Below are 25902 nucleotides of genomic sequence, written 5' to 3' on the forward strand. Positions count from 1 at the left end.
TGTAATGTTTTTGTTTCTCTCTTTGTATTGATCTGTAGTCAACCCCTCGCCACATTCTGTACGTGTTTGTCCCAAGTCAGTAACTGGGAGTACTGTGTATTTGTAATGTTTAAGTTTCTCTCTTTCTATTGATCTGTCGAGTCAACCCCTCGCCACATTCTGTATGTGTTTGTCCCAAGTCAGTAACTGGGAGTACTGTGTATTTGTAATGTTTAAGTTTCTCTCTTTCTATTGATCTGTCGAGTCAACCCCTCGCCACATTCTGTATGTGTTTGTCCCAAGTCAGCAACTGGGAGTACTGTGTATTTGTAATGTTTAAGTTTCTCTCTTTCTATTGATCTGTCGAGTCAACACCTCGCCACATCCTATATGCGTTTGTCCCAAGTCAGTAACTGGGAGTACTGTGTATTTGTAATGTTTAAGTTTCTCTCTTTCTATTGATCTGTCGAGTCAACCCCTCGCCACATTCTGTATGTGTTTGTCCCAAGTCAGTAACTGGGAGTACTGTGTATTTGTAATGTTTAAGTTTCTCTCTTTCTATTGATCTGTCGAGTCAACCCCTCGCCACATCCTATATGCGTTTGTCCCAAGTCAGTAACTGGGAGTACTGTGTATTTGTAATGTTTAAGTTTCTCTCTTTCTATTGATCTGTCGAGTCAACCCCTCGCCACATCCTATATGCGTTTGTCCCAAGTCAGTAACTGGGAGTACTGTGTATTTGTAATGTTTAAGTTTCTCTCTTTCTATTGATCTGTCGAGTCAACCCCTCGGCACATTCTGTATGTGTTTGTCCCAAGTCAGTAACTGGGAGTACTGTGTATTTGTAATGTTTAAGTTTCTCTCTTTCTATTGATCTGTCGAGTCAACCCCTCGCCACATTCTGTATGTGTTTGTCCCAAGTCAGTAACTGGGAGTACTGTGTATTTGTAATGTTTATGTTTCTCTTTTTCTATTGATCTGTAGTCAACCCCTCGCCACTTTCTGTATGTGTTTGTCCCAAGTCAGTAACTGGGAGTACTGTGTATTTGTAATGTTTAAGTTTCTCTCTTTCTATTGATCTGTCGAGTCAACCCCTCGCCACTTTCTGTATGTGTTTGTCTTAAGTCAGTAACTGGGAGTACTGTGTATTTGTAATGTTTAAGTTTCTCTCTTTGTATTGATCTGTAGTCAACCCCTCGCCACATTCTGTACGTGTTTGTCTTAAGTCAGTAACTGGGAGTACTGTGTATTTGTAATGTTGAAGTTTCTCTCTTTCTATTGATCAGTAGAGTCAACCCCTCACCACATCCTATATGCGTTTGTCCCAAGTCAGTAACTGGGAGTAGTGTGTATTTGTAATGTTTTTGTTTCTCTCTTTGTATTGATCTGTAGTCAACCCCTCACCACATCCTATATGCGTTTGTCCCAAGTCAGTAACTGGGAGTACTGTGTATTTGTAATGTTTTTGTTTCTCTCTTTGTATTGATCTGTCGAGTCAACCCCTCGCCACATTCTGTATGTGTTTGTCCCAAGTCAGTAACTGGGAGTACTGTGTATTTGTAATGTTTTTGTTTCTCTCTTTGTATTGATCTGTAGTCAACCCCTCGCCACATTCTGTACGTGTTTGTCCCAAGTCAGTAACTGGGAGTACTGTGTATTTGTAATGTTTAAGTTTCTCTCTTTCTATTGATCTGTCGAGTCAACCCCTCGCCACATTCTGTATGTGTTTGTCCCAAGTCAGTAACTGGGAGTACTGTGTATTTGTAATGTTTTTGTTTCTCTCTTTGTATTGATCTGTCGAGTCAACCCCTCGCCACATTCTGTACGTGTTTGTCCCAAGTCAGTAACTGGCAGTACTGTGTATTTGTAATGTTTGTTTCTCTCTTTGTATTGATCTGTCGAGTCAACCCCTCGCCACTTTCTGTATGTGTTTGTCCCAAGTCAGTAACTGGGAGTACTGTGTATTTGTAATGTTTAAGTTTCTCTCTTTCTATTGATCTGTCGAGTCAACCCCTCGCCACATTCTGTATGTGTTTGTCCAAGTCAAAGCCTGTAATTTAATGGTTGTAGTTTGCTGCTGTATATAATATCAGTTTTTTGTTTAATTTTTTTGTTCATAAATCAGGACGTTTGTTTTATTGTTTGAATTGTTTCACATTTATCATTTCATGTCCTTTAATAGCTTGATCATTCTTGAAGTCTTTACTGGGCCAATAGTTGTTAACCTATAATTATTTGGTCTCTGATGGGGAGTTGTCTCATTTGCAAGCATACCACATCTTCAATTTTTTATTAATACAAATAAATACAATGGAATTGAAAATTACTCTAAAAAACAATGCATTGAAATTTTATTTTATTTTCATAACATCTAAAGCACATTTCATAAAAACTAACAGCAAATTTTCACAAATACATTTATACTACTACATTTAGACCTTAACAATTCAATAACAATGTATAAATAATATTCTGTAAACAGACATGTTTAAACAAACAGTTATTTACAGCCTTGTAGATGCATTGTCCTATTCTGTAAGCACACATACATTTATAATTAACAAACAAATATGTACTGCATTTATAATCATGATCATACTTGTTCAAAATAATATCCCACAGAGCACTTAAAACTGCATAAAACATTCATATAGCAGTCATGTACCATTATTCATCACTTTATTTACATTATTTTGAAAGTTGTCCTCAACTTATTTACATTACAGTTTCACTGGATTTTATCACACATAAGAAGTGCATATACAATCCAATACTAATTCAGGATGAAGTTATAAAGTTACACACATTTAGTTTGTGCCTGATCCTTTAGAATTCTTAAAATCTCCGGATTTTACTTGGATATTTCAGCTTTTAAAAAAACTAAAATAGCATTGGGTCTCATTACTCAGCTGGTGATATAATAAGGCATTCCAGGAGGAGGAGGATAGCTGTGTTGCTGTGGTGCAGACATAGGAATAGGTGGCTGTACCTGTTGTGGAGCATATGACACTGGTGGCTGTGTTGGTGGTGCCATAAGTGGCATAGATTGTGTAGTCATGTACTGACCACTTGATATTGGTGGTGGCATATTTGTATAACTTGGTGGTGGCTGTTGTAACTGTTCCATCTGTGGTGGCAATTCTTCAGGTTGTAGTCTTGTTTCAGGGGGTGGCTGCAACATTTGTTCTTGGGCTTGAGGAGGCAATGGACCTGAAATTGTGATTGTGTGTGGTACGGCAAACGGTTGTCCTGTTGAGGTCAAGACATCATGCTGAGTGTATACAGGGTGTGGTGGACTCTGTGAAGGGGAAACTGAGTACATCGGCTGTTGTTGGTAGTAATGTGATGGGAGAGAAGATACATGGACCATTGGAGGTCCTGGAGAAGGGGGTGGTTGTAACATGACAGATCCTGGAGGTTGGCTAGGTTGATACTGGAACTGTTCTGTGATTTGTTGTGGGGGTTGATACTGGAAGCCTGGGTCATTGTCTGGTCTCTGGTCTGTAAAACCATCAGATTCTCCCTGTGTATATAACTGTGGTGCATTAGAATACTGGTTGTACTGGTACTTCCCTCTTCCTGCTTGTTTATCTTCTTCATCTCTAAATCCTGAAGAAAATCATAATTCATAGGTTTAACTTTAAAACAAGAATGGCCTATAAAAAATGGATGAGATAATTTTAATATGAACCTCTTACTTAAATATCTGAATATATAGAATTGTTAGAGAATGAAGCTGATGTCTTTCCATCCTTTTTTTATCTTGATATTGTTTAGAGAGCTCATAAATTTTTTATTTGTTCAATAAAAAATTATTGCAATTTGAATCAAAGTTATTAGTAAAGGACATCAATGCAAAATGTGGTAAGACATTTGAATATTGTCCATTTTGGCAAAAAAACTGTTTTTTTGTTTTTGTTTTTTCAACTAACCTATAGTTATCCAGATAACTCTCATGGTCTTGTACCCTGTCAATACTTATGAATTACATTTCAATAGGACATGTTTTTCTTAAGGTTTTTTCCACTTGATCATTCGGTGGTGTAATAATTAATGTTTCAGTCTGGCTAAATCAATAATTGAAATGAGGCTTTATACTAGCTTTAAATAACCAGAAAATTCAGGAATTTTATCATTTATGGAGGGACATAATTTATTGTAATTGTTATACCACTGTACCTTGTTATAATTGGGGGAAGGTTTAGGGTAGTAAACATGATTAAACTAGTGACATTCTGTATTGGCCTGTTCCAATTCAAGTGCCTGTAATTCAGTTGTGGTCATTTATTGTTTTGTTCGTAAATCAGGCCATTAGTTTTCTCTTTTGAAATTGTTTTACATTTGTTTTCTCATTGTTGAAGGTTGTATGGTGAAGTGAAAGTTGTTAACTTTTAGGTCATTTAGTCTCTGGTGGAGAGTTGTCTTAATTGATATCATCATACCACATTTTCTTTTTTTTATATAGATGTAAAATATTTGAAAATTAGAAACTGATGTTGAATCTTTTAATTTGTATTCTTATTTAATGAAGTTTGTATGTGTTTCCTTTGGTTAATGTACCTATGTCAAACCTACCAGTTGGAGACATTCTGTCCTTCTTTCTATCACTTCCACCTTGTCTTTCAAGTGAGGCTCTTTTCAATGATGCTAAAAGAATGAAAAATCAAGCTTTAAATTTTGATAATGAAGGCAATATAAACTTCAACAAAAGATACAAACTAGATACCTTGAATAAAAAAATAAGATTAAATGTAAATCATAAACAATTCCTATAGCATTTTTGCAATAATAAATAATTGTGTAATAGAAGAATATGTCCATGGTACAAAAATGCATCCACTTGTAAATGTATAGCAAATTCAGTATTTTTTATAAACTGATAAAGGAACACAACTTCATTAAAGTGAGTGTTCCCATCGAAAATTGACCTAGAACTGAGTAAGTGTAGAACTGAGTAAGTGGTCACAAGCCAATTTTAGGACATATGGACTGACCAGAATAAATCTAAATGCAAGCATAAAAATTACAAAGATTATATGCTATTATTTTTTCTAAAAGATAATCAAAGATTCATGCAAAATTCAGAATTATTGGCCAATATATCTCTATAAGGTATTTTTAAAATTGCCATTAAATATAGACAGTATTTTTGCAAACATCTTTATCTGACTAATATATATATATACCTGGTATGGGTGGTGGTGGCATCAGCTGTTTGTCAGCATTATCCCCAGGATACCCTCCTGGCTGGGTCATTGTAAAATTGGTGAACTGGGAACTCCTACAATACAATTTTAAACTCCATACATTTTATGTTTATAATCAAAATCATTGAAAACATTTCTAAAATGTTTTATTTCTTTTTAATTTAAATCTGACTATTTAGATGAACAATGAGGAAGTTATAAAATCTAAATTAGGTTCCTATCCACTTCTTTCGAGGGGTTTAATCTGTGCTGTAAAAGTCTAGTTGATAGTTGATGTCTATTCTCAGTTGTCTTAAATGTCAGATGGCTTAACAATGAATGCATGTTTGGTGGAATTAATAGATTCACATGTATTGAACACTACAAAAAACCTTGCCCCTGGTCCTGTAAGAAATAAACTTTATAAATATACAGGCAACTCATTTATCCCTAACCGGCAAATATATAAATTTAACAGTTACCTGTCATCAGGTGAGGATAATGGTGCTGATGTTGTATACACTAGCTGTGGTGTAGATTGTGCTACACTGTACATCTCAGAAACTTGTGGTTGGTATGGTGGATGTTGAGAAACCTGGGACTGTGTCTCTTGAGGTGGACCCTGTACAACCAAGTTGGCTAAATGTGGAGGACCGTGCTGAAATTTATATCATAAATGCTAAAATGATTTGATTTGAAGTAACATATATATTCTTTTCAAACTAAAAATGATCTGTCAATAGCCCTGGCAATATCAAATTCTTATTCAACCTAATTTTAAAGCTCCTCAGCTTGAACAACTAATTGTAATTTTGCTGAATATGATTACTTATTAAGAATATAAAATCTACATTTACCTCTTGGGATTTAATTACAAGCATTATTCATTGAAACATTATTGTTTACATAATTTGATTGATTTTATTAACTTGACTAAATTTTATTTTATCTGTATACAAAAGAACTTTATATAACACAAAACATCTTAAATGAAAGTCAGAATTACAGTAATATCATTATATCAATATTAATTCCTACCTCATAACCTAAGAGATTTTCTGGAACTTTTTCCTCCAACTTTTCCTCAGTGAACCTGCGTTTTGGTTCCTCCCTGGATGAAGTGTGATAAGTGTACGTAGTTGTAACAATTGGAGCAGACGACAATGGAGTGTGTGTTGATATTGGTGGAGGTCCACCACTGCCCAGCATCTGACAAGGAAATGAAATTAGTTTTATTATTGAGAAACAGGAGCAGTAAGAGTAACATTTAAAATAAGTTGTTATGCTGATATGTTCCCAATGCCTCTGGCAATATACAAAAAGATGTGAAAAAGAGGCATAATTCTCTAAATATGGATCAACCAGAAAACAATCCTTACTGAATCTTTACCAATTAACGACTACATACTAAAATTCATTAAACAGCTATCTCAAAAGCAATAATACAAATAAAATATCTATACATTTGTCTTGATATGTAATATTTATTTTTTAAAGACTTCAAAACAGGTAGAATGAGAGCAATTACAATGTGGATGCAGTATCAAATTACAGAAATAGAAAATCGGCCCATACCTGTCCTGCTAAACTACTAGGCATGTTTGGTGAAGTATTCCAAGGTGAACCAGTAGGTATTAGTGTAGACTGGGTAACAACTTGTACTTCTGGTGGCATTGTAGTAACCAGCTGTGTGACATCTGGTGCCATATGTGGAGGTCCAAGCATCTGTGGTGGGGGACCATTTTGTGTCTGTACCAGCAGAGGAGGAGGCTGTGCTGTCAAGACTAAAAAAAGTGTTCATGTTATTTTTTATATTTTTTTTGTATAATGTACTAAATACACAGATAAAGATTTTAAACATGCTTGTTTTAAGGTACAAGTTTATAATAAACATATAATCCGATCTTTCTCCAAAGTTAACCAGTCTTTCATTGGATGATTGTACAGCAATCTACCACAAATATTAGAGGATAAATGCCACTGATGTATTCAATTTCTTTGTTAATATTTTAACCACTTATAGATGAGAATTTTGAGTTCTCTTAATATCCATATAATTAAAACAGTAAAATAGAGCATGAAAATCATTTCCACATTGTGCACAAATCATATTTTCTCATAGAACTTCAAATTAAATACAAGTCTGATTAATTTGTGTCTTCACAAAAATAAAGTTGCAGTTGTATTCAATACATGAATAATAATTCAATCTATCTGTCACATGTTCTTACCTGAAGGAAGGGTCATACCCATTGATGTTGGCAGTGAGTAAACAGCTGAAGAAATTGATGTTGGTATCATAAATCTAGTTGTTCCTAAAATATGTAGAAGATAGCACAATGAGGTATATGGCTTTTATAATAAGTTTCACCATTGATATAACATCTGTTAAATTGGTACACAAAACAGTACGAAAAATCATATTCATGACCGAAATTCAAATTCACTTTTTATTTCAACAACTTATAAAATTAAAAAAAAAAAGAAACTTCAAGTGGAATTCTTTATTCATTGCATGAAGCCGAAACAATAAAAAAATAATTCCCTTTATCTAGATAGCATACTGAATAATAAGCTGATATATGTTTAACTTGTTTCGACTAGAGACAATTTGACATTTATCTAGATTTGTCTATTGTTGAGGACTGAATACTTGAATGTAGATGTCTTTTGGTTATTCATGTAATTGAGCTGGTCTCATTGATGTATACCCAACATCTCCTTGCACTGGGGAATATATTACACTTGAGATTGAAAAACAAATGTATCAATGATAAAAAATTATTTGCTCTGATTATAGCAGATATATATTACACTAGAAATTGAAATATGTTTCAATCATAAGAAATTATTTGCTTAATGATTATAGCATATATATATATTATACAAGAGATTGAAAAACATAGTGTTCAATGATAAGAAATTATTTGTTCAAAGATAACATAAGATTTTGTTAGGGGAGTGGGAAGGTTTGATCTTATATTGGTCTTACCAATTCTTCTTTCACTCATAAACACACTACCTGGGCTAGGTAACTGCTGTGGGATTGGTGGTGGGGCCATTGTTGGTATTGTGTTGATCAATGTACCAGGTATGCTTGCTGTTAAGGGAAAATTAAACAATTTTTTAAATTTCATAAAAATAAAAGATACTTCAGCCTCTATAAATCTGTCAAAAAGAATTTGTGTTGGTTAATTTAAAATACAAATTGTTGCTATTGAAGTGTTCTTGAATACCACTATATTCAAAAAAAAATTCTACATATTTTCATTTTTTTTTTTGTAAACTGACAAACTTTTTACCATGAATTGCCTAAAAAATACATAAATCTAGCAACTGGAAAACCTAGATTTTTTTTTGATTTTTTTTTTAGAAAAACAAATTTTGAACCAAATTTTTCAACACTTGTAGATAATTAGTTCATCTATTCTATAAACTTCTAAGAAATTTTATTACGACAGCAATACCTTATATTTCATCACTTTTGACTTTCAATCTAAGACTGACAATTCAAGTTGCTAAAATAAATGATTTTTTGGGGCACTTTCATGATAAATTTAAACATAAATAGATTTTTTTCACAGATTTAATCATAAACTTCTACATTATAGCTATAGTATACTATCAAAATATCCTGTAAAAAATATAAGTTTCAAAACTTAAAATGTATATTAATGACTTGGTATTCCTGTAAAATAGAAGAAATATCATATTAAAGCATTAGTATGGGTTGGCTTCACTTCTGAAACATCTCCATCTGAAAGTCTCATTTATAAAATGTGAAACTAAAAATTCCTGCTAAAATCTCTGTAAATGATTGATGCTCTAAATGCATTGGCAAAATTTCTTAATAACAACAAAGCTGAAATGCAAAGCTTGTAGTTATTTTTCAGATTGCCTGTATCACACATATATATTTTCCAACCAATAAATAAGTTAGAATTCATAATCAAATCATAATAAAACATTGAATTCTAAATAAACTGAAGTGCTAATAAAATTTTAAGTATGGTAATATTATACAAAATTAGAGCTAGCTTTAAAGCTATAGGATACAGTGGATTAATTATTATTCCTGGGATGCCATTTTGTTTTTTATTTTGTGGGGTATAGGTAAAAAATTAAATATTCAACAAAATACAAATCTCCTAATAATATAAAGAATTGTATATATAGAATTTGGCAAAACCATGAAATAAAAATCCATATTTTTTTTTACCCTCCACTCTCATAGTGAAAATTGGTATCCAGAAAAATTAATGAATCCACAGTATTAGTCACATATAAATGAAATGTTGTGAGTAAGATTGCATAAACTAAAGCTTGAGTGCCTCATATAATTATTTTAGTGTTTAAAACATGACTTTTAAACTAAATAAACGCTTAGCAAATAAAGTTTTTTGTCAGTAGTTATGTAGCTTCGTTGGTGAACTTGAAAACCACAGAAACTGTTCTAACAACTGTTTTACTTTTGGAGAGTTGTATCGGTAAATTTACAGTCTTACGTAAAATTACTTTCTTCCTCTCCTTAAATGAACCTGTAATAAATACCTAAAACATTTTTTTTTATGAATTTGATTAGAAAATGTCTATTCAGCATGTTCACAGCAATTCATCTTGGGTTTCATGGAAGCAGCCACTTTTTTTTGTATTGCCTGCTTCAAAAATAGATTACATAGCATTAGAAACATTTGAGGCATAAAATGTTAACCTAGAAATTACTGCTGAACAATATAAAATTAGCTGTAAAAAAGTGGAATCTTTAAGGAACTGAAAAATAAAGTAGGAATTAAAAATCTGTCTGAGTGTAAGATGTATAATACATCTAATACATTTCCAGCTCATCTAGAGAACATTTCTTTCTACAATTGAAATAAAGTGAAGGAAGGGCGATATTAATAAAAATAACTTTTGTTTTCTTTGTTTTTGTGCGTTTGTGATAACATGTACCTAAAATGACTAATATATTAATGAAATTTGACTTGATGTCCGACACTTCTTCATCTGAAAGTTTTATTTACAAAATATGAGAATATGAAATCCCTGCTAAAGCCTTTGTAAATGATTGATCTTTTTATTCATAAGCATAATTTTCTATCGACACACAGCTGAAATGCAAAAGTCTGCAGTTATTTATCAGATTTAATCAACCTAACATAACACTGATAACAAATCTTTTCCTGAAACATTTCGCAATTAATATTATATCCATCTTTTATGTCCTTTATCAGTCCAAAAAATCTGAAATGATAGAAATTTTCATTTCTTAACTAAAGCTTTTCAAGGAAAAGAAACATGGGAGGTTTTAATTTTAGACTTGTCCCCCTAACAACAATATTAATGGGAACTGAATGAAACTATCTCAGTGAAAGTTCTAATTTGACATTCTTAACCTCCTTAAACTTTTCCTTGAATAGCTCTAATTTTTTCACAAGTTCGTTGAAAAATCTATTCATAACTGCTATTCTTGGTACTCCAGTGTGACAAATAACAGGTTACCTACCCTGTGAAACTAAAAAGTTTGTGTAAATAATTTTTTAAACTACATGAATTATATTTATTTTTCAATTTGTATTAAAATGTATAATTTATAGTTACAAATCTTTAAATGTCTTCTTTCAAAACCATTTCCTGAAATAAAATATCTTGAAAAGAAATGTTTTAACCCTTTGGAACGCCTCTGTTTTTCTGTTTTACATAAGGACTTACTCTGCTGTGACAGACCAGTTATAATTGTTGTGTGTCCAGCTGGTATAGCTGCCAATGCTTGCTGAAATTGGGCATAATCTTGCTGAACCTACAATCAGAGCAAATTTTCTCATGGTTAAACATTGTTTACATTCAATAAATTTGTGTAGTGTATTTTCAGGGTTCCTTGCAGCAACATTTAACAAACACCGGAAAGTCACCTTAATATCAAATTTGAAAGAAAATATGTGCTAATGATAATATAAATAGGACAGAAAAGAAATGTTAAAGTGAAAGTTTCGTTTCTCTTGTATATATTTCTTTGCATCTCATTATAAACCATTGCATCTATTTACAAATTGAAGTGATTAATAATGCATATTTTGTTTTACTGATAGAAAACAGGTTTGTAATACAACAGAAATCTTGCTGAGATCTGAATTGCATTCAAACAACAATATTTGAGACTAGTAGAACAGTCTTTCAAAACACCATCCTTTAATAAACTTGTTGCACAATTATAATTCTGACTGAAAATGCAGAAAAGGCGTTCTTTTATCATCTTGAATCCAAGAAAATTGACTCTGAATTGCTGAAACATCATCAACCTTCTGGGCATTCTTGAAGATCCCATCTGTGTATCAAATATTAGCTGCCATAAACAGGTTATTTTAGAATTCAGTGTGGCGTCCATTTTCACTAAACTGGTACACGTTTATGGTCAGGAACCAGCCGATTTTCTCACTGTATTGAAGACCCATTGGCAGCCTGGGCTGTTTTCTGCTCTTTGATAGGGGTTTTGTCTGTTTGACACAGTCCCTATATCCATTCTCAATTTCAATATTGTTGATTAATTCAAAGTTATTATTTTCCAGCATATGGTACTAATAACAGCTGCATTATCATATTCCTGCATTCTAAATATTATTTCCATAACATGATATACATGTATAAGATAAACTGAACCTTATTTTGTTCTAAGTCTCATGCGAACTTTGTTTTTGGTTTTTGGCCTCTCCCAACATCTTGTATCCGTTGTTTCCAAAACAGTTCTTATTCAAGGACTTGGTCATCTTTAGAGGGTACCTATCCTGAATTGTATTCTAGTTGATGAGATTTAAGCATCATCCCATCATCATCAGTTGTCGGCTTACTCAGTAAATTTATACTACTAGCCAGTAGCCTTTATTGTATAATAGCCATCATTGTATATCCCTGCTATAATCTTTGAACTCTTTCCCCCTTAGTTCATATACAAAGGTAGAACACATATTCTAACCATCAAGCATTTGTCAAGAAAAAGCACAAGGCAACTAATTGTAAATGCTAAAAGACTGTACAAAACTGGGTAATATATAGGACCTTGAAGGAACAATCCTGAAATATTCTCTGACATGATATATCACTGAAATAAATTTTCAAAGTAATTTCATGCTCAAGCTTTAAACATCTGCTATATGTTTGAAAATGTAAAAATCTTTTATTGCATGTATCCTATAAGGAGTACAAAATCATCTGTATCAATTTAAAAAAATATTTTACACAACAATTTCATAGTTGGGCACCACATCATGAAAACAAACATTACATATTTAGACATATCCATACTATCACGTTGTACTTTTCTGAGAATATATATAATTGCCAATAAGAATATTTAAGCATCAATTCACCTCATCAACTTCTGCAAATCTATAAAGAGGTCCTCACAAATTATCTAGATGTACTTGGAAGCATATTTTTCTGTTTTCTGATGTTGGTCGGGTTGTCTCTTTGACAAATTCCCTGTGATAACCATTCTCTATTCATTAAATCTATTATGCTCAATTTTGCTATCAGTAATGTGACCTTTTTGAGATATTAGCCAAAACTAGTATTCCTGTGTTCTATTTTTAGTCAAAGTGGCCATGTTGGTTGATCAACCTAGACAAGAATCACAAATCCTAAAGAACGTTGGTTTCAATCCATTGTAATTTCAGAGGAGATCTTTTTCTTATGTTAATTGAAATTGCGTAATTTTAAGAACATTTTATCTAAACCACCATTTATAAAAAAATTGAATCCTTTAATACATAAGTAGTAAGTGGGTGTATGTTTTGCTTGAAGATTACAAAACAATATAACTACATGTATGTACACTTTAATAATAGAGTTTGCGAAAAAAAAAATTGACCCATTAGTCATGGGACTGACAAAGCATGATTATATGTCAGTCCTACAAAACTGTTGCTGGTCCTACAAAATGTGTCAATTTTATCCAGAAATAAAACTAATAACATATTTTATTGAAAATAACTTTATTTTGCCAAATTATTAATTACGGGCCAGTTCTAGTCTTCTGATTGTTCTAATTCAAAGTGAACTTCACTGTCCATTTCATCATCTGAATTATTTTTCAGTTGTGACAGTAATTGTTGGTTTCATAAAAAGGTTCAACTGCTAATTGTTTGCCAGGGATGGCTTAATGAACATATTTTACAGGCCAGGTGAAGCTCACCTCTTCAGTTTGCTTATAATAAATTTTAGAAACCAGCACTGAAAATAAGCCATTGGTACATCTGATGAATGTTGTGTAAAAAACGTGTTGAAATAGTTGGCAGTACATCTTATTAACGATGAAAAAATGTGCCGACATAGACACCACAATGTCACTTTTAACATTGGTCATTCTGACTGCCACCAGCCTTTAAAATACTGGTCGGAACCTCATTTTGGCAGTTAGAATCGACAAGACCGACGGTTTTCACTAATTCTGATAATAGTCGAGTGATGTTTGCTGGCCTCAGTCTTCGACACTGTATCCTGAAAACTAATCTTCTCATAATATCTGCAACTATCTTGGAAAGAAATTATTCTAAAACATCAGTCATCTAGAAACCTGCTTCAGAAGTCTCTAATATTTAGTAGAAAATATTTCTGTCACGAACAATGAGTTATTTTGTCAAAAAAGAATACAAGTTCATCAACTGATGAGACAAGAAAAAACAACCACCACAGCAGTCAACACACTGGCCTTCCTGTAAAACTAATAAATCAAATTCTATGGTCTGTAGTGGCAGAATACCATAGAAAATATACCTTGCTCTAAGAAATGAAAAACAGAAAGTGGGCAAAAATTAAATTACATAGATTAGTTCTGAGACATTTAAAAGTTTAGTGATTTACTTACTGTTTGTATAAGGTTCTCAGCAAGTTGTTTGGCTTGTCCGAGTCCAATTGGGCTAGGATGCCTAAAATAAAAATAAATTAGTCATCTTTGAGGTCTGCCATCCTTATTCCTATTTTTTATCTCTGTAAAAAATGTAACATGCAAAAAAGTATAAAAATATGAAATTTCCATGGAATCTGTATCAATTATTTATGATCTTAAAAAAATCTAATCAGATCAAATTACACACAAATATAACTATATACTCATTTCTGTCTTCATAATATCATTAATATATGTCTGTGCAAGTTAACTTACTCTAAGAAAACATGCATGGGTTCAATGGAATCTCTGCCAGGAGAGTTCATATCCAGAAATCCTGATCCTTTCCCTCTCAATGTAACTTTTGCACCAGTTTCTACCTCTACATGCTGAAGATAAGATCCCTAAAATTAAAAGGTTAATATTTGTTCAATGAAGATACTTATTATAAGTTTGGTCTCATCCCCTATGGATTTTACTAACCCTCTACGGATCCGTGCTACATGTTGGGGTTATGTGTGAACAGTATAACGAATTTAATGCACATGGGACTCTTTCTGCCAAGTTTTGTATAAAAATAAACAATGAAATATAATCACATCAATAGATGACGTCACCATAAATAGTAGATGTGGCGTCAAGAACCCCATATGAACTTTACTATCACCATATGGATACATACATGTAGGGGTCACTATGTGCAATGATAATCCTATCACAACATCACTCTTATCTGAGGTGCGATTAAACATATCTAAATTTAATGATGTAATATTAAATAAATGATGTTAAAATGCACCAAGATTGATTTCAGTATAAATCAATACAGTTGTACATGTATAATCATGACAATAATCAATATCTCACCTCAGGTCCATGTATCTTTTCTTTTACTCCAAAATGAGGTGGAGCATGTTCTAAACCAATAAAGAGTTTTTCTTGAAGTATTGTAATCTATAAATTAATAAAAGAAGACATGGTTAAAAACAAACAGTGGATTATGATTTGTCTCTATAAAACATCAATATAGTCCAGCATTCATCCATAGACGGCATAGAACATTGATTCCTATCTATCCTACAGCTGATATATATCAAAGTGTTTATGAGCATTTCGTTGATGTGGTTCATAAATGTTTCTCATTTTTTATATTGATAAGACCATTGGTTTTCCTGTTTGAATGGTTTAACACTATAGTCATTTTTTAGTCAGGCCCGTTATAGCTTGCTGTTCGGTGTGAGCCAAGGCTCCGTGTTGAAGACCCTACTTTGACCTATAATGGTTTACTTTTACAAATTATGACTTAGATGCAGACTTGTCTCATTGGAATGGCATTCATACCACATCTTTTTATATCTATTGAAGGATCAAGATCATATTGATTTTGCTGTTGAAACTAAAATTTCAAATCAAGAGATATCATCCCTTCTCTATAATTGATTAAGTCAAGTGGAAGATATATCTGTTTAACTCCAATTTAAGTATTATCTTGAACTGCTATTCTTATGACTGACTGATAGCCATGCCTTGACAGTAACTTACAGTCTGTTGTTGAGGTAAAACTGGAGGCTGTGTAATAAACCCTGGAGGTGGGCCAAGCCTTGGCATAAGTTCTACTGGATTAGGCCCTAATAATTGGGGTCTCTGCTGAGGAGCATTAGCAGGAGAAAATCTGGTCCCTTTGTTCTTATAGTTTGTGATTATTTCATTGATTCTGTGAACAGCAACTACAAAAATAAAACAATGATGCTTAGTTTTCATGTACTTTCGCAATATGTTAAACTTATAAAAAAAAGAAAAAAAAAAATCACTATTGCCATAGCTTTAATCATGCATTCAAATATATATGAAAAATTCTGAAGAATTTGAATGGCAAGAATTGTATTTAAGACAGAAAAAGTTCTGATTTTTGCATTATCTTTTCTTTTATACATGTTGTATCTTAGTAATAATATAACTAAGTTTATGATGGTTAAATTTAAGTTTATGTGGCTCCATCATGTCCAATAAAATCATAAGCATTAAAAACAAGCTAAGTGACTGTCAATAATTGAATGTTCTGACTTGGGTCTATATGAGGTTAATGAAACTGGTTCTTTGTTATTGATGCATGATTGATGGTCATGATTCAAACAAGTTACAGATAGAGAAAATAGGTTAAACAAATAACACTTACTGTCTACAGATTCTTTCGTTGGACCTTGTACACACAAATACAGGGGTCTGTCTCTGAAAATAAAAATAAATCCATACTATATAATTATGTAGGTTTACTGAAGATCTTCATGATCTATTTTACCAAATTTTAAAAATTCTCTCAACCTTTATTTTACATGCAGACAAACGTAACCTGGTTTTCAATTCTAACATTTCTTGCTATCTATAAACCAGGCTGTTACATAATTTGTATTTAGTAGCCGATTACCCCTCTTAGAAATAGCATAGGAAGTCTTACTAACTTACAAATCAAACTTACCCAGCTCCTCTCTCATGTGGACTAAGATATCTACCTCTGGTGGAAACTCCTGCGCCACTGACTTTAGATATCTACAATTAAAATCCACTATATCATTTTGGGGATAAAAACAGTTCAAACTAATATCATGAATATTAAAAGGTAACTTTCCAGTTTATTTATTTTTGAAACATTTTTTGATAAACCGTTGCTTGCATAACTGATTCTTTCTTGAATATGCTGATGATACTTGACATGGGACAGTCATTTAATCTAAAGTACAATGTATAATGAAGTTGGACTTGTTTTTTTTCTTTCTTTCCCAATAATTTGCCACTAAAGCAATTCATATCAAGTACTGAAAATCTAAGGAAAGGAAATTGTGACAGAGTTACAGTGTAGAACTTAAATTTATGTAAATAAAAGTTTATGAAAATGTTCTCAATTTTTGCAATAAATACACATGTTCACTGATTCCTTAATTAATTGTGTAAGCTGAAATGCAGATTATGTTTCAACAATTTCAAATGTAATACCTCTTCTTGTGTCGATCCTCTTGTCAACATGTTTCTACAGCCAATAGGTACATCATTTATTTCTACCTCTGCTACTGCCATGTTGCCTGTTGTAGTACTTGTTGCCTAAAAATAACACATTACAATATACAGCCGACATTCACATTTCTCTGTTTTCTTTGATTTGGATTTTTTAAAATAATTTTATGGTGTACAGATATACTGGTAATTTCTCAAATTTAATTCAGTCATACTGTCCTTGGAAGTTGAATAAAAAGTTTTGTGTGTATAATCCCTCTTTTTTTGTGTTTCAGTAGAGATGTTTTATCCAAAGGAATTTATGAGCATTTTTAAAACATGTACACTTCAATTTGACTACATGATTTTGCTCTGCCACAGAGCTATCTTATGATTTTGTGGCCTTAGAATCACTTATAAATTCCTATAAAAGTCTTTTAGAGGAAATATTTTGCCAACTCCCTCACCTTCAACCACATTACACACAAGGGTGCATTTCCTGGCAAATAGGATTTATCCTTCATACAGTTTTCATTTTAAATAAGAAAAATGTCACAGGTTAAAGACAAAACAATATGACTGTCTGTCTATGGACTCACAAAATTTAAATGGATCTTCAACTATTGTTTCAGATAAGGTATTTTATAATTTACATTTTTTTTTACAGATTCTGGAAGGCTGACAGGTCATTAAATTTTAATTCTTACCTTTTTATGGTGACAGAACAAAGACTAAATTTAACTTGATAAGGGATTCTGAGGTGGAAAAATCAGACAATGGCTACTGATTCAAAATCCTGAAAGGAATTAAATAAAACAATGCTTACCTTTTGTTTGTTTGGTTGTTGCTGAGACAACTGTGAAGGCTTGAGAGCACCTTTAGCTATCAACATAGCATTAACTTTAGCAGCTGCATCAGCAGCTGCCTCCAGACTACTCCTGTCATCTCTATCAGCCCATCGACTGCTCCTATCTTCTTTGTCACTCCATCGAGTCGATCTGCCACCACTGAAATCATAAACATGTGTAATGGTAGGTCTATTCACCATGAAACACATTGAAATACCAAATAACACACCTAAATATATTGATTACCAGTGATATTGTTTGCCTCAAATTACAGCCGAAATTCGGCCTTTTCCCCTAGAAAAAATTCCCAATTACAAAAAAAAAACCAGGTGCTCCACAGGGCGCAGCTTTATACGACCGCAGAGGTCGAACCCTGAACAGTTGGGGCAAGTATGGACAAAACATTCAAGCGTGATACAGCTCTGAATTTGGATTGTGATCAAATTTTTGACATTACATGGTTTTTTTTACACAAAACAAATGTCAAGATTTTACAAATCAATTAAAGATTTCTTCTTATTTAAATCTAAAATTAAATAGTTGACACAGCATAGGTTTCTGACACAGAATGAATGTGGTCTAATGAACTTAAAAGTTTTTTTTTTGCCTTTGAGCAATTCACTATGCTGTTGAATATTAATCCTCTCAAAAAAATGTTTGAAGAAATTTTCTTTTTATTTATGAAATCTGAAATGAGAAAAATTTAAACCCCCCCCCTTTTTTCACATCCCCGTTTCCCTTTTTCCAAAACTGATATCAATTCAAATTTCTAATGGAGTTTGCAACAATAACTACTCTTTTAAATACATCATAAAATATTAAAATGTAAAATAAAGTGCTTGTTATCACTGAATGGTAAAGATTGGTTGGTAGTAAAAGTGAATATACATTGTTGATTGTATAAAACAATAAAAAAAACTTCATCAGTAACATTTTATATTGGCAAATTTCCAATGAAGTTATTTACATAAAGTTATTGGAAAATAAAAATAGAAAATGACATCATAGTCATGTCTGGCAAATTTCCAACATACATTATCTAAAACATTTTAGATAAGATAAGGAAAAAAAGCTTCATCAGCAACATTTTATATTGGCAAATTTCCAATGAAGTTATTTACATAAAGTTATTGGCAAATAAAAATAGAAAATGACATCATAGTCATGTCTGGCAAATTTCCAACATATATTATCAACTACTATTCTATACAAAGAAAGATAACTCCAATTGAAAATTAATTGCTATTGCACAATATTGTGCAATTAGATATTTCTTGCTATTGTGCAATACTGTGCAATTGAAAATTTCTTGCTATTGCACAATACTTGATATGGAATCCTGATTTGGACCAACTTGAAAACTGGGCCAATAATCAAAAATCAAAGTACATATTTAGATAAAGCATATCAAATAAGCCCAAGAATTTAATTTTTGTTAAAATCAAACTTAATTTAATTTTGGACCCTTTGGACCTTAATGTAGACCAATTTGAAAACTGGACCAAAAATTAAGAATCTACATACACAGTTAGATTTGGCATATCAAAGAACCCATTTATTCAATTTTTGATGAAATCAAACAAAGTTTAATTTTGGACCCCCATTTGGACCAACTTGAAAACTAGGCCAATAATTAAAAATCTAAGTACATTTTTAAATTCAGCATATCAAAGAACCCCAAGGATTCAATTTTTGTTAAAATCAAACTAAGTTTAATTTTGGACCCTTTGGACCTTAATGTAGACCAATTTGAAAACGGGACCAAAAATTAAGAATCTACATACATAGTTAGATTCGGCATATCAAAGAATACCAATTATTCAATTTTTGATGAAATCACACAAAGTTCAATTTTGGACCCTTTGGGCCCCTTATTCCTAAACTGTTAGGACCAAAACTCCCAAAATCAAACCCAACCTTCCTTTTATGGTCATAAACCTTGTGTTTAAATTTCATAGATTTCTATTTACTTATACTAAAGTTATTGTGCGAAAACCAAGAATAATGCTTATTTGGGCCCTTTTTTGGCCCTCAATTCCTAAACTGTTGGAACCAAAACCCCCAAAATCAATCCCAACCTTCCTTTTGTGGTCATAAACCTTGTGTCAAAATTTCATAGATTTCTATTTACTTATACTAAAGTTATTGTGCGAAAACCAAGAATAATGCTTATTTGGGCCCTTTTTTGGCCCTTAATTCCTAAACTGTTGGAACCAAAACCCCCAAAATCAATCCCAACCTTCCTTTTGTGGTCATAAACCTTGTGTCAAAATTTCATAGATTTCTATTCACTTAATGTAAACTAAAGTTATAGTGCGAAAACCAAGAAAATGCTTATTTGGGCCTTTTTTGGCCCCTAATTCCTAAAATGTTGGGACCAAAACTTCCAAAATCAATACCAACCTTCCTTTTGTGGTCATAAACCTTGTGTTAAAATTTCATAGATTTCCATTCACTTTTACTAAAGTTAGAGTGCGAAAACTAAAAGTATTCGGACGACGGACGACGACGACGCCGACGCCAACGTGATAGCAATATACGACGAAAATTTTTTCAAATTTTGCGGTCGTATAAAAATGGCTTAAAATTCCTCCCAAAAAGTTTTACAGTCTCCCAAAACAGTGATGGCATTGGTAGTAATGTTTGTAAATACGGTTTTCATGTTATTATTTTGATATTAGAAAGCACTTTTGAGACCAGTTTTCTGATCAGAATCATCATGGTGTTTGTAACACATTTTGTTTTCAATGCATTTTAAAGTACATGTACCATCATTGTTTTGGTTTCTTTCCCCTCTCCGAAAAGTACCTTTCAGGTTGAAACTATAGGTTACAATGTACCAAATGAAATTACATGGGCGCAGCCATTTTATGAAGGGAACATGACATAGAGATAAAAATAGATGACTCTCTGTGATTGGTTGTTATATCATTTATATATTTTTATTCTGGAAAGCATTATGAATTAAGTTTCATGGAAGCACAAATTTGTCCTTAAATGTATATGATGAAGGGGCGGAAATATTTTTTTTATGTTGATTAAAATGAGGGAAAATTTTCTGCGAAATCGTAAGGTATTGTGAAAACCTCCAAAATTCACCAAGAAAAGCCATGGGACCATATATATTTGAGTGCAGTAAAATCACAAATAGATACCGAGCTTCAATTAGACAACAGCAGTTTTTTCATAAATAGTTTATTAAAAACGCCTTTTAAGGAGATAATTGCTAAAAATTGCATTGCTGGCAATGTGGCCACCATTTAGTACTTTATATTCTGTTTGTTACAAGAGCGCAATTATTCGTAATGCATTTTCCATAGGGTACCACTAGTGTTCCATATTTTGTTTCTCGAAGACTACACAGATTAGGGAAAAACGGGTAGCAGTTCCTGTTACTAGAAATGCCGGTGTTGCATTACAACTAAAAAAATTTATAGGGTCATGCGGCTCAAATTAACTTAAACTGCAGTTGAAAAAGAACGTCTTCTTTTTTCGCTTAATGAAAAAGGCATATTTTTAATGGGTCCGAAGTGCAAAAATGGAAGATGTTTTCTATACTTCGTAAAATGTGAATATGATTTTCGGCAATTTTTAAACCTAATTGGATAAGCTTTCTATTAAATGTAATTCCAATCCTGTATCAACCAATCAGAAGCTGTGAAGGATTCTATTCTGAGTACCATCTTGGGGTAACAAAACTTGTCGGTAAAATGTAAACAAATAATTACGCTCTTGTAACCTGTCTGACAACAAAAATATACAATATATATGAAAAAATAGTGCAAAAAAGACAGCAAAGGTCAGCAAAAAATTGGAGATGTGTTTAGAATAAAAAATACAAATTTCTCAATTTCAATAAAAAATATGCATTTTTCCCAATAAAAAATGGTAGAGGTAGTTTTGAAGTTCATATATCACAACATGTTTTATATGATCCCCAAATTGTAGCTCAATAAAAATTCAAGAACTCAAAAATGAATAAAAGAATCATCACGAAAAAAAAGTATACAGATCTTAACAATAATTTAACTAAAAAGTAATGAATAGCGTGACCATCAAACTTTTAGAGTACAATTGCACTTTAGAGTCGGACATGTATAACAGCAAGTATTACGTTTACCCTGTTGTATTATGGTAATACTTTTACTTGTGTTTTAGAACTATAATATATTTGTCCTATAATTTGTTTTCAAAACTATCTTTGTACAATAAATAATAAACTTGCAAAATGCATTATTTGTGCATCATTGCCCAGAAAATACATACACAAATTGTGAAATCGATGGGTCTCTGTGAAAACTTAAAATATGGAAAAACAAAAGTTGGCAGGTAGGTGAAACTTCACGGATTTGACTATACATTTTGGACCTTTTGGAATATAGCTCTTTATCTTTTATATAAGCTTTGGATTTCAAATATTTTGGCCAAGAGCATCACTGAAGAGACATGTATTGTCGAAATGCACATCTGGTGCAAGAAAATTGGTACCGTTAATTTTATTACTTCCACTTGGTAGATGCCTCTGCAGGTGGACTATAAGTCCCCGAGGGTATCACCAGCACAGTACTTTGGTACTGGCCTGAAAATAGGGATTTTTGTGTTATCAAAATTTGCTGTTACAAAAGGATGGAAATTATTAAAATTAAGGAATGTATCTCCCTCATGCAAAGCTCTGATTCCTTTCACAGATTTGACTGTACTTTTTGGACCTTTTGGATTATAGCTCTTCATCTGTTATATGAGCTTTGGATTTCAAATATTTTGGCAACGAGCATCACTGAAGAGAGATGTATTGTCGAAATGCGCATCTGGTGCAAGAAAATTGGTACCGTTAATTTTATTACATAAATAAAGAGATAAATGAATAATGAACAGATTGATGCCTGATTAATATAATTCCAAGGCCCTCATTCGGCACCAGAAGCGACAAAGCAGCGCATCTATTTTGGGTGGGCAAATATCCACTTTTTGATATGGGACGAGCACTGACGTCCCACGGCCCCAGGAAATTCTGCAATATTTCGACCTCCTTTTGTTTTCAATGTCCCTCTACTTTAGAATTAAGGTTCAGGTTTGGGTAACGATAAGGTTAAAGGTTAAGGATAGTTAAGTATAGCTCTATATCATGGGTTTGGACACGGGCACCTGTAGAGAAAAAGACGCCATTTTTTTCATTGCAAAAAAAAAATGTTTCTCACTGCACTTCCTGACAGAAAATGTTGTTTATAGCCACAACTTAAAGCATGTTGAAAGAATAATGAAAATGTGCGTGTTAAGAAAATTAATACTGTTGATGGCCATGATATCCTCCACCGCGGTGAAAAGTGTTGTGACCACGGCCGCCTCGTCTGTGATGAAGTGCCATTTTCTTTTCCAACTCATTAATCATGTGACATACGTCATTTCCGGTTGAATAATAAATACGGTTTCACAAATTATTATAGTCTCGATAACCCAGACGCATATTTAAATATAGCGTCTGGGGTGATTAACCGGACTGGTCAGATATTTATAGGGGGCGTAACAAATAATTAAATATAGAACATATCTATAAATAGCACTTCCGTTATCCCCATTATATTTAAAAAAAAATAATAACGACAGTAAACAGTGTAACGTTACATGTATATGTGACTATTAAAACTGACATTCTTGTAGCTGATCCTATGTTGCCCAACTTGCAGATGGGCAATTTTAAAAGAACGATAAAAAACTGTAATTAGCGGCGATCTTTTTTTCTGAATTTTTGTCACATGTAAAAAAAAAATTAAAGACATGATTTTTTTTCGTGGGAAAAATTTGGTTGATTATATCATATAAGGAAACACTGTAGCATGACTGTATAGTGCACTCCTTATAACAAGTTCTGGATCCGCCACTGGTCGTGTATAGAGGATATCCCACGCACAGAGAGCGCTAAGAGAGGGATCCGTAGGTGGACCGTTGTACATAAAGCAATCCAATATACCTTAATTTTCTGGTGAGTTATAATTTCTCGAACATGTATCCCCAACGGGCTATAATTTAGGACCTCATCTTTATAATTATTGTTATTTTTTTTCGTCCTGAACATTACCATTATTTACCACAAGACGATAACCAAGCAACCCAAAAGATCTATTTTTATATTTTAACACACCACGTTTAATATTCTCTTATCTTCATACTATAAACTACCATTTTTCTCTATTTTCATATTATAGCACACCACTATATATATTCTCTATTCTTTATATTGTATCACATCGTCCTGAACATGCATGAAATATTTGCCACTTGACGTTAACCAACCTACAGTCGGTATATTGTAGCCACGTTAGTCTGTATTCCTTATTTTGAATTTTTCATTGTTTTTATCTATTTTTCTTAGTTTTGTCTCATTCTTATTTCTGTAAATTCTTGTTATAATTTATGCTTTCCTTTTTATAATAATCTTTCAGATATCTGACGCACTTACCTTACTCGAAAAGCACACATCAAGTTACGTTTATGGAAAGAAAAACAACTCTAAGATTACAATGTAAAAAACCCTGCTTAACAACTTATCACTGGCAGATCAGCGAGATCACACAATGAGTCAACTCAATTTTTATTTACAAAATTAACTGATCTTAAAATTGCTAACGACAGCATAGTCTGAATGTTTCACCAATAATCTATATCGCCTAATCCTTTTGGGAAGAAAACATTTGGGGACCAACCTTCACACAATACCACTTTGCCAGTCTCCGTGTCTATGAAGAAATACAGAAGTTAACCAGTCATTCATGAAACCATGCAATACTCAGTGGCGGATCCAGAGGGGGGGTTCCGGGGGTCCGCACCCCCCCTTTATTTTGGCCGATCAATGCATTTGAATCGGGACATATGTTTTGCACCCCCCCTGCACCCCCCCCCCCCCCCTTTGCCCTGGGCTAGCACCCCCCCTTTCGAAAATTGCTGCATCCGCCACTGATACTCTTTGAATGCATGTTTGGATCAATCACATGGAAAAGATAGAATGGGATTTATCCCATACTGCATGCTAACTTATACAAAAAATAACTGAAAAGTGTATTCTCCTACTACAAACTATTATAATATCCATCATGACTTTTGTATAAAAGAGCAGCTTCACAAAAACAGCAACTTCGAATTCTCCTGTTCATGTGAACCTTTATATAAAATAAGGAGATTGGTATGATTAATTGCTAATGAGGCAACAACCCAGCAGAGTTCAAATGACATGGATATTCGCAAATATAATCACTGCTCGGCCTCCAATATTAAGAAAACTCCATACCATATAGTTAACTGAGAAGGGCCAGACATGTAAATGAGATACAACGCAAACATGAAAACTGTTAAATTGTTTATATGATTTTTAATTTGTTAATACAAATCTTTAAAATTCTCCGACATATCTGACAACAATGTGTTTCTTGATGTTTGTTTCATTTACTTAATATATGTCTGTGTACCTTTTTTCGCTTTGTGGTTGCTGTCAAAATAATGTTAACCCAACATTTTTGATACTGTGATTTATTTATAATGATTGCTGCTTCAGTAATTAAAAAAAAATCTTTAAATCTTTTTTCTTATAAAATTGAACCTTGAAGCTGTTTATGATACAATAAAAATTCGAATATTTATATAGATTTTTTTTTAATTCTTCACATTTTACACATAACATCTGTGTCCCGAAATCATCATTGGTTTGTCTACAAAATAAAGTAAATGTTAAAATCATATTAATTTTTGGTCACCAGCATAGCATATATGAAAAACAAAATGTTTGGAAAAAAACATCATATAGAAATATACATTTAGAAATGTCTTGGTGCAAGCTGAATTCCGCTACGGGATGCGAGATTATCTCGCTGTGGTGATGACACGACCCATTGGTGGCATTGGGTTGTTTCCTGCTCTTTTGTTGGGTTGATGTCTCTTTGGCACATTCCCTGTCCGTGTTCTCTATCAAAATCATGCATGAATTTTTATCATTGTTTTAGGCCATACAGTTGCCTATACTTGCTCTCATCCA

At 32.7% G+C, this 25902-nt stretch overlaps 1 protein-coding gene across 2 annotated transcripts; it reads right to left on the minus strand.

Annotated features, from left to right (window-relative positions):
• Positions 1 to 2313: 2313 nt before the first annotated feature.
• Positions 2314 to 23282, minus strand: LOC139519617 (KH homology domain-containing protein 4-like). 2 transcript variants are annotated; one of them, XM_071311811.1, is made up of 18 exons: positions 23168 to 23282; positions 17858 to 18038; positions 17035 to 17139; positions 16520 to 16590; positions 16220 to 16272; positions 15586 to 15770; positions 14911 to 14997; positions 14320 to 14447; positions 14023 to 14083; positions 10875 to 10962; positions 8158 to 8265; positions 7397 to 7480; positions 6741 to 6949; positions 6204 to 6374; positions 5648 to 5823; positions 5166 to 5260; positions 4555 to 4626; positions 2314 to 3588 (listed from the first exon to the last, which is right to left on the minus strand). In XM_071311811.1, the coding sequence occupies exons 1-18, from the start codon at positions 23266 to 23268 to the stop codon at positions 2885 to 2887; spliced, it is 2679 nt and encodes an 892-aa protein (XP_071167912.1). In that variant the 5' UTR covers positions 23269 to 23282; the 3' UTR covers positions 2314 to 2884. The 2 variants fall into 2 exon arrangements, with proteins under 2 accessions (XP_071167912.1, XP_071167911.1); XM_071311810.1 differs by having other exon boundaries at positions 8158 to 8268.
• Positions 23283 to 25902: the final 2620 nt, after the last annotated feature.

This window comes from Mytilus edulis, chromosome 4 (genome assembly GCF_963676685.1).
Source record: "Mytilus edulis chromosome 4, xbMytEdul2.2, whole genome shotgun sequence".
NCBI classification, from domain to species: Eukaryota; Metazoa; Mollusca; class Bivalvia; order Mytilida; family Mytilidae; genus Mytilus; species Mytilus edulis.

Coding starts and splice junctions, on each gene's coding strand:
- LOC139519617 (XM_071311810.1), bottom strand. CDS start 23,268: ATGATTAATGAGTTGGAAAAGAAAATGGCACTTCATCACAGACGAGGC. Junction 18,039..23,167: donor GGATATCATGGCCATCAACA/GTATTAATTTTC, acceptor TTATGATTTCAG/TGGTGGCAGATCGACTCGAT. Junction 5,824..6,203: donor AAAATCTCTTAGGTTATGAG/GTAGGAATTAAT, acceptor TATAAATTTCAG/CACGGTCCTCCACATTTAGC.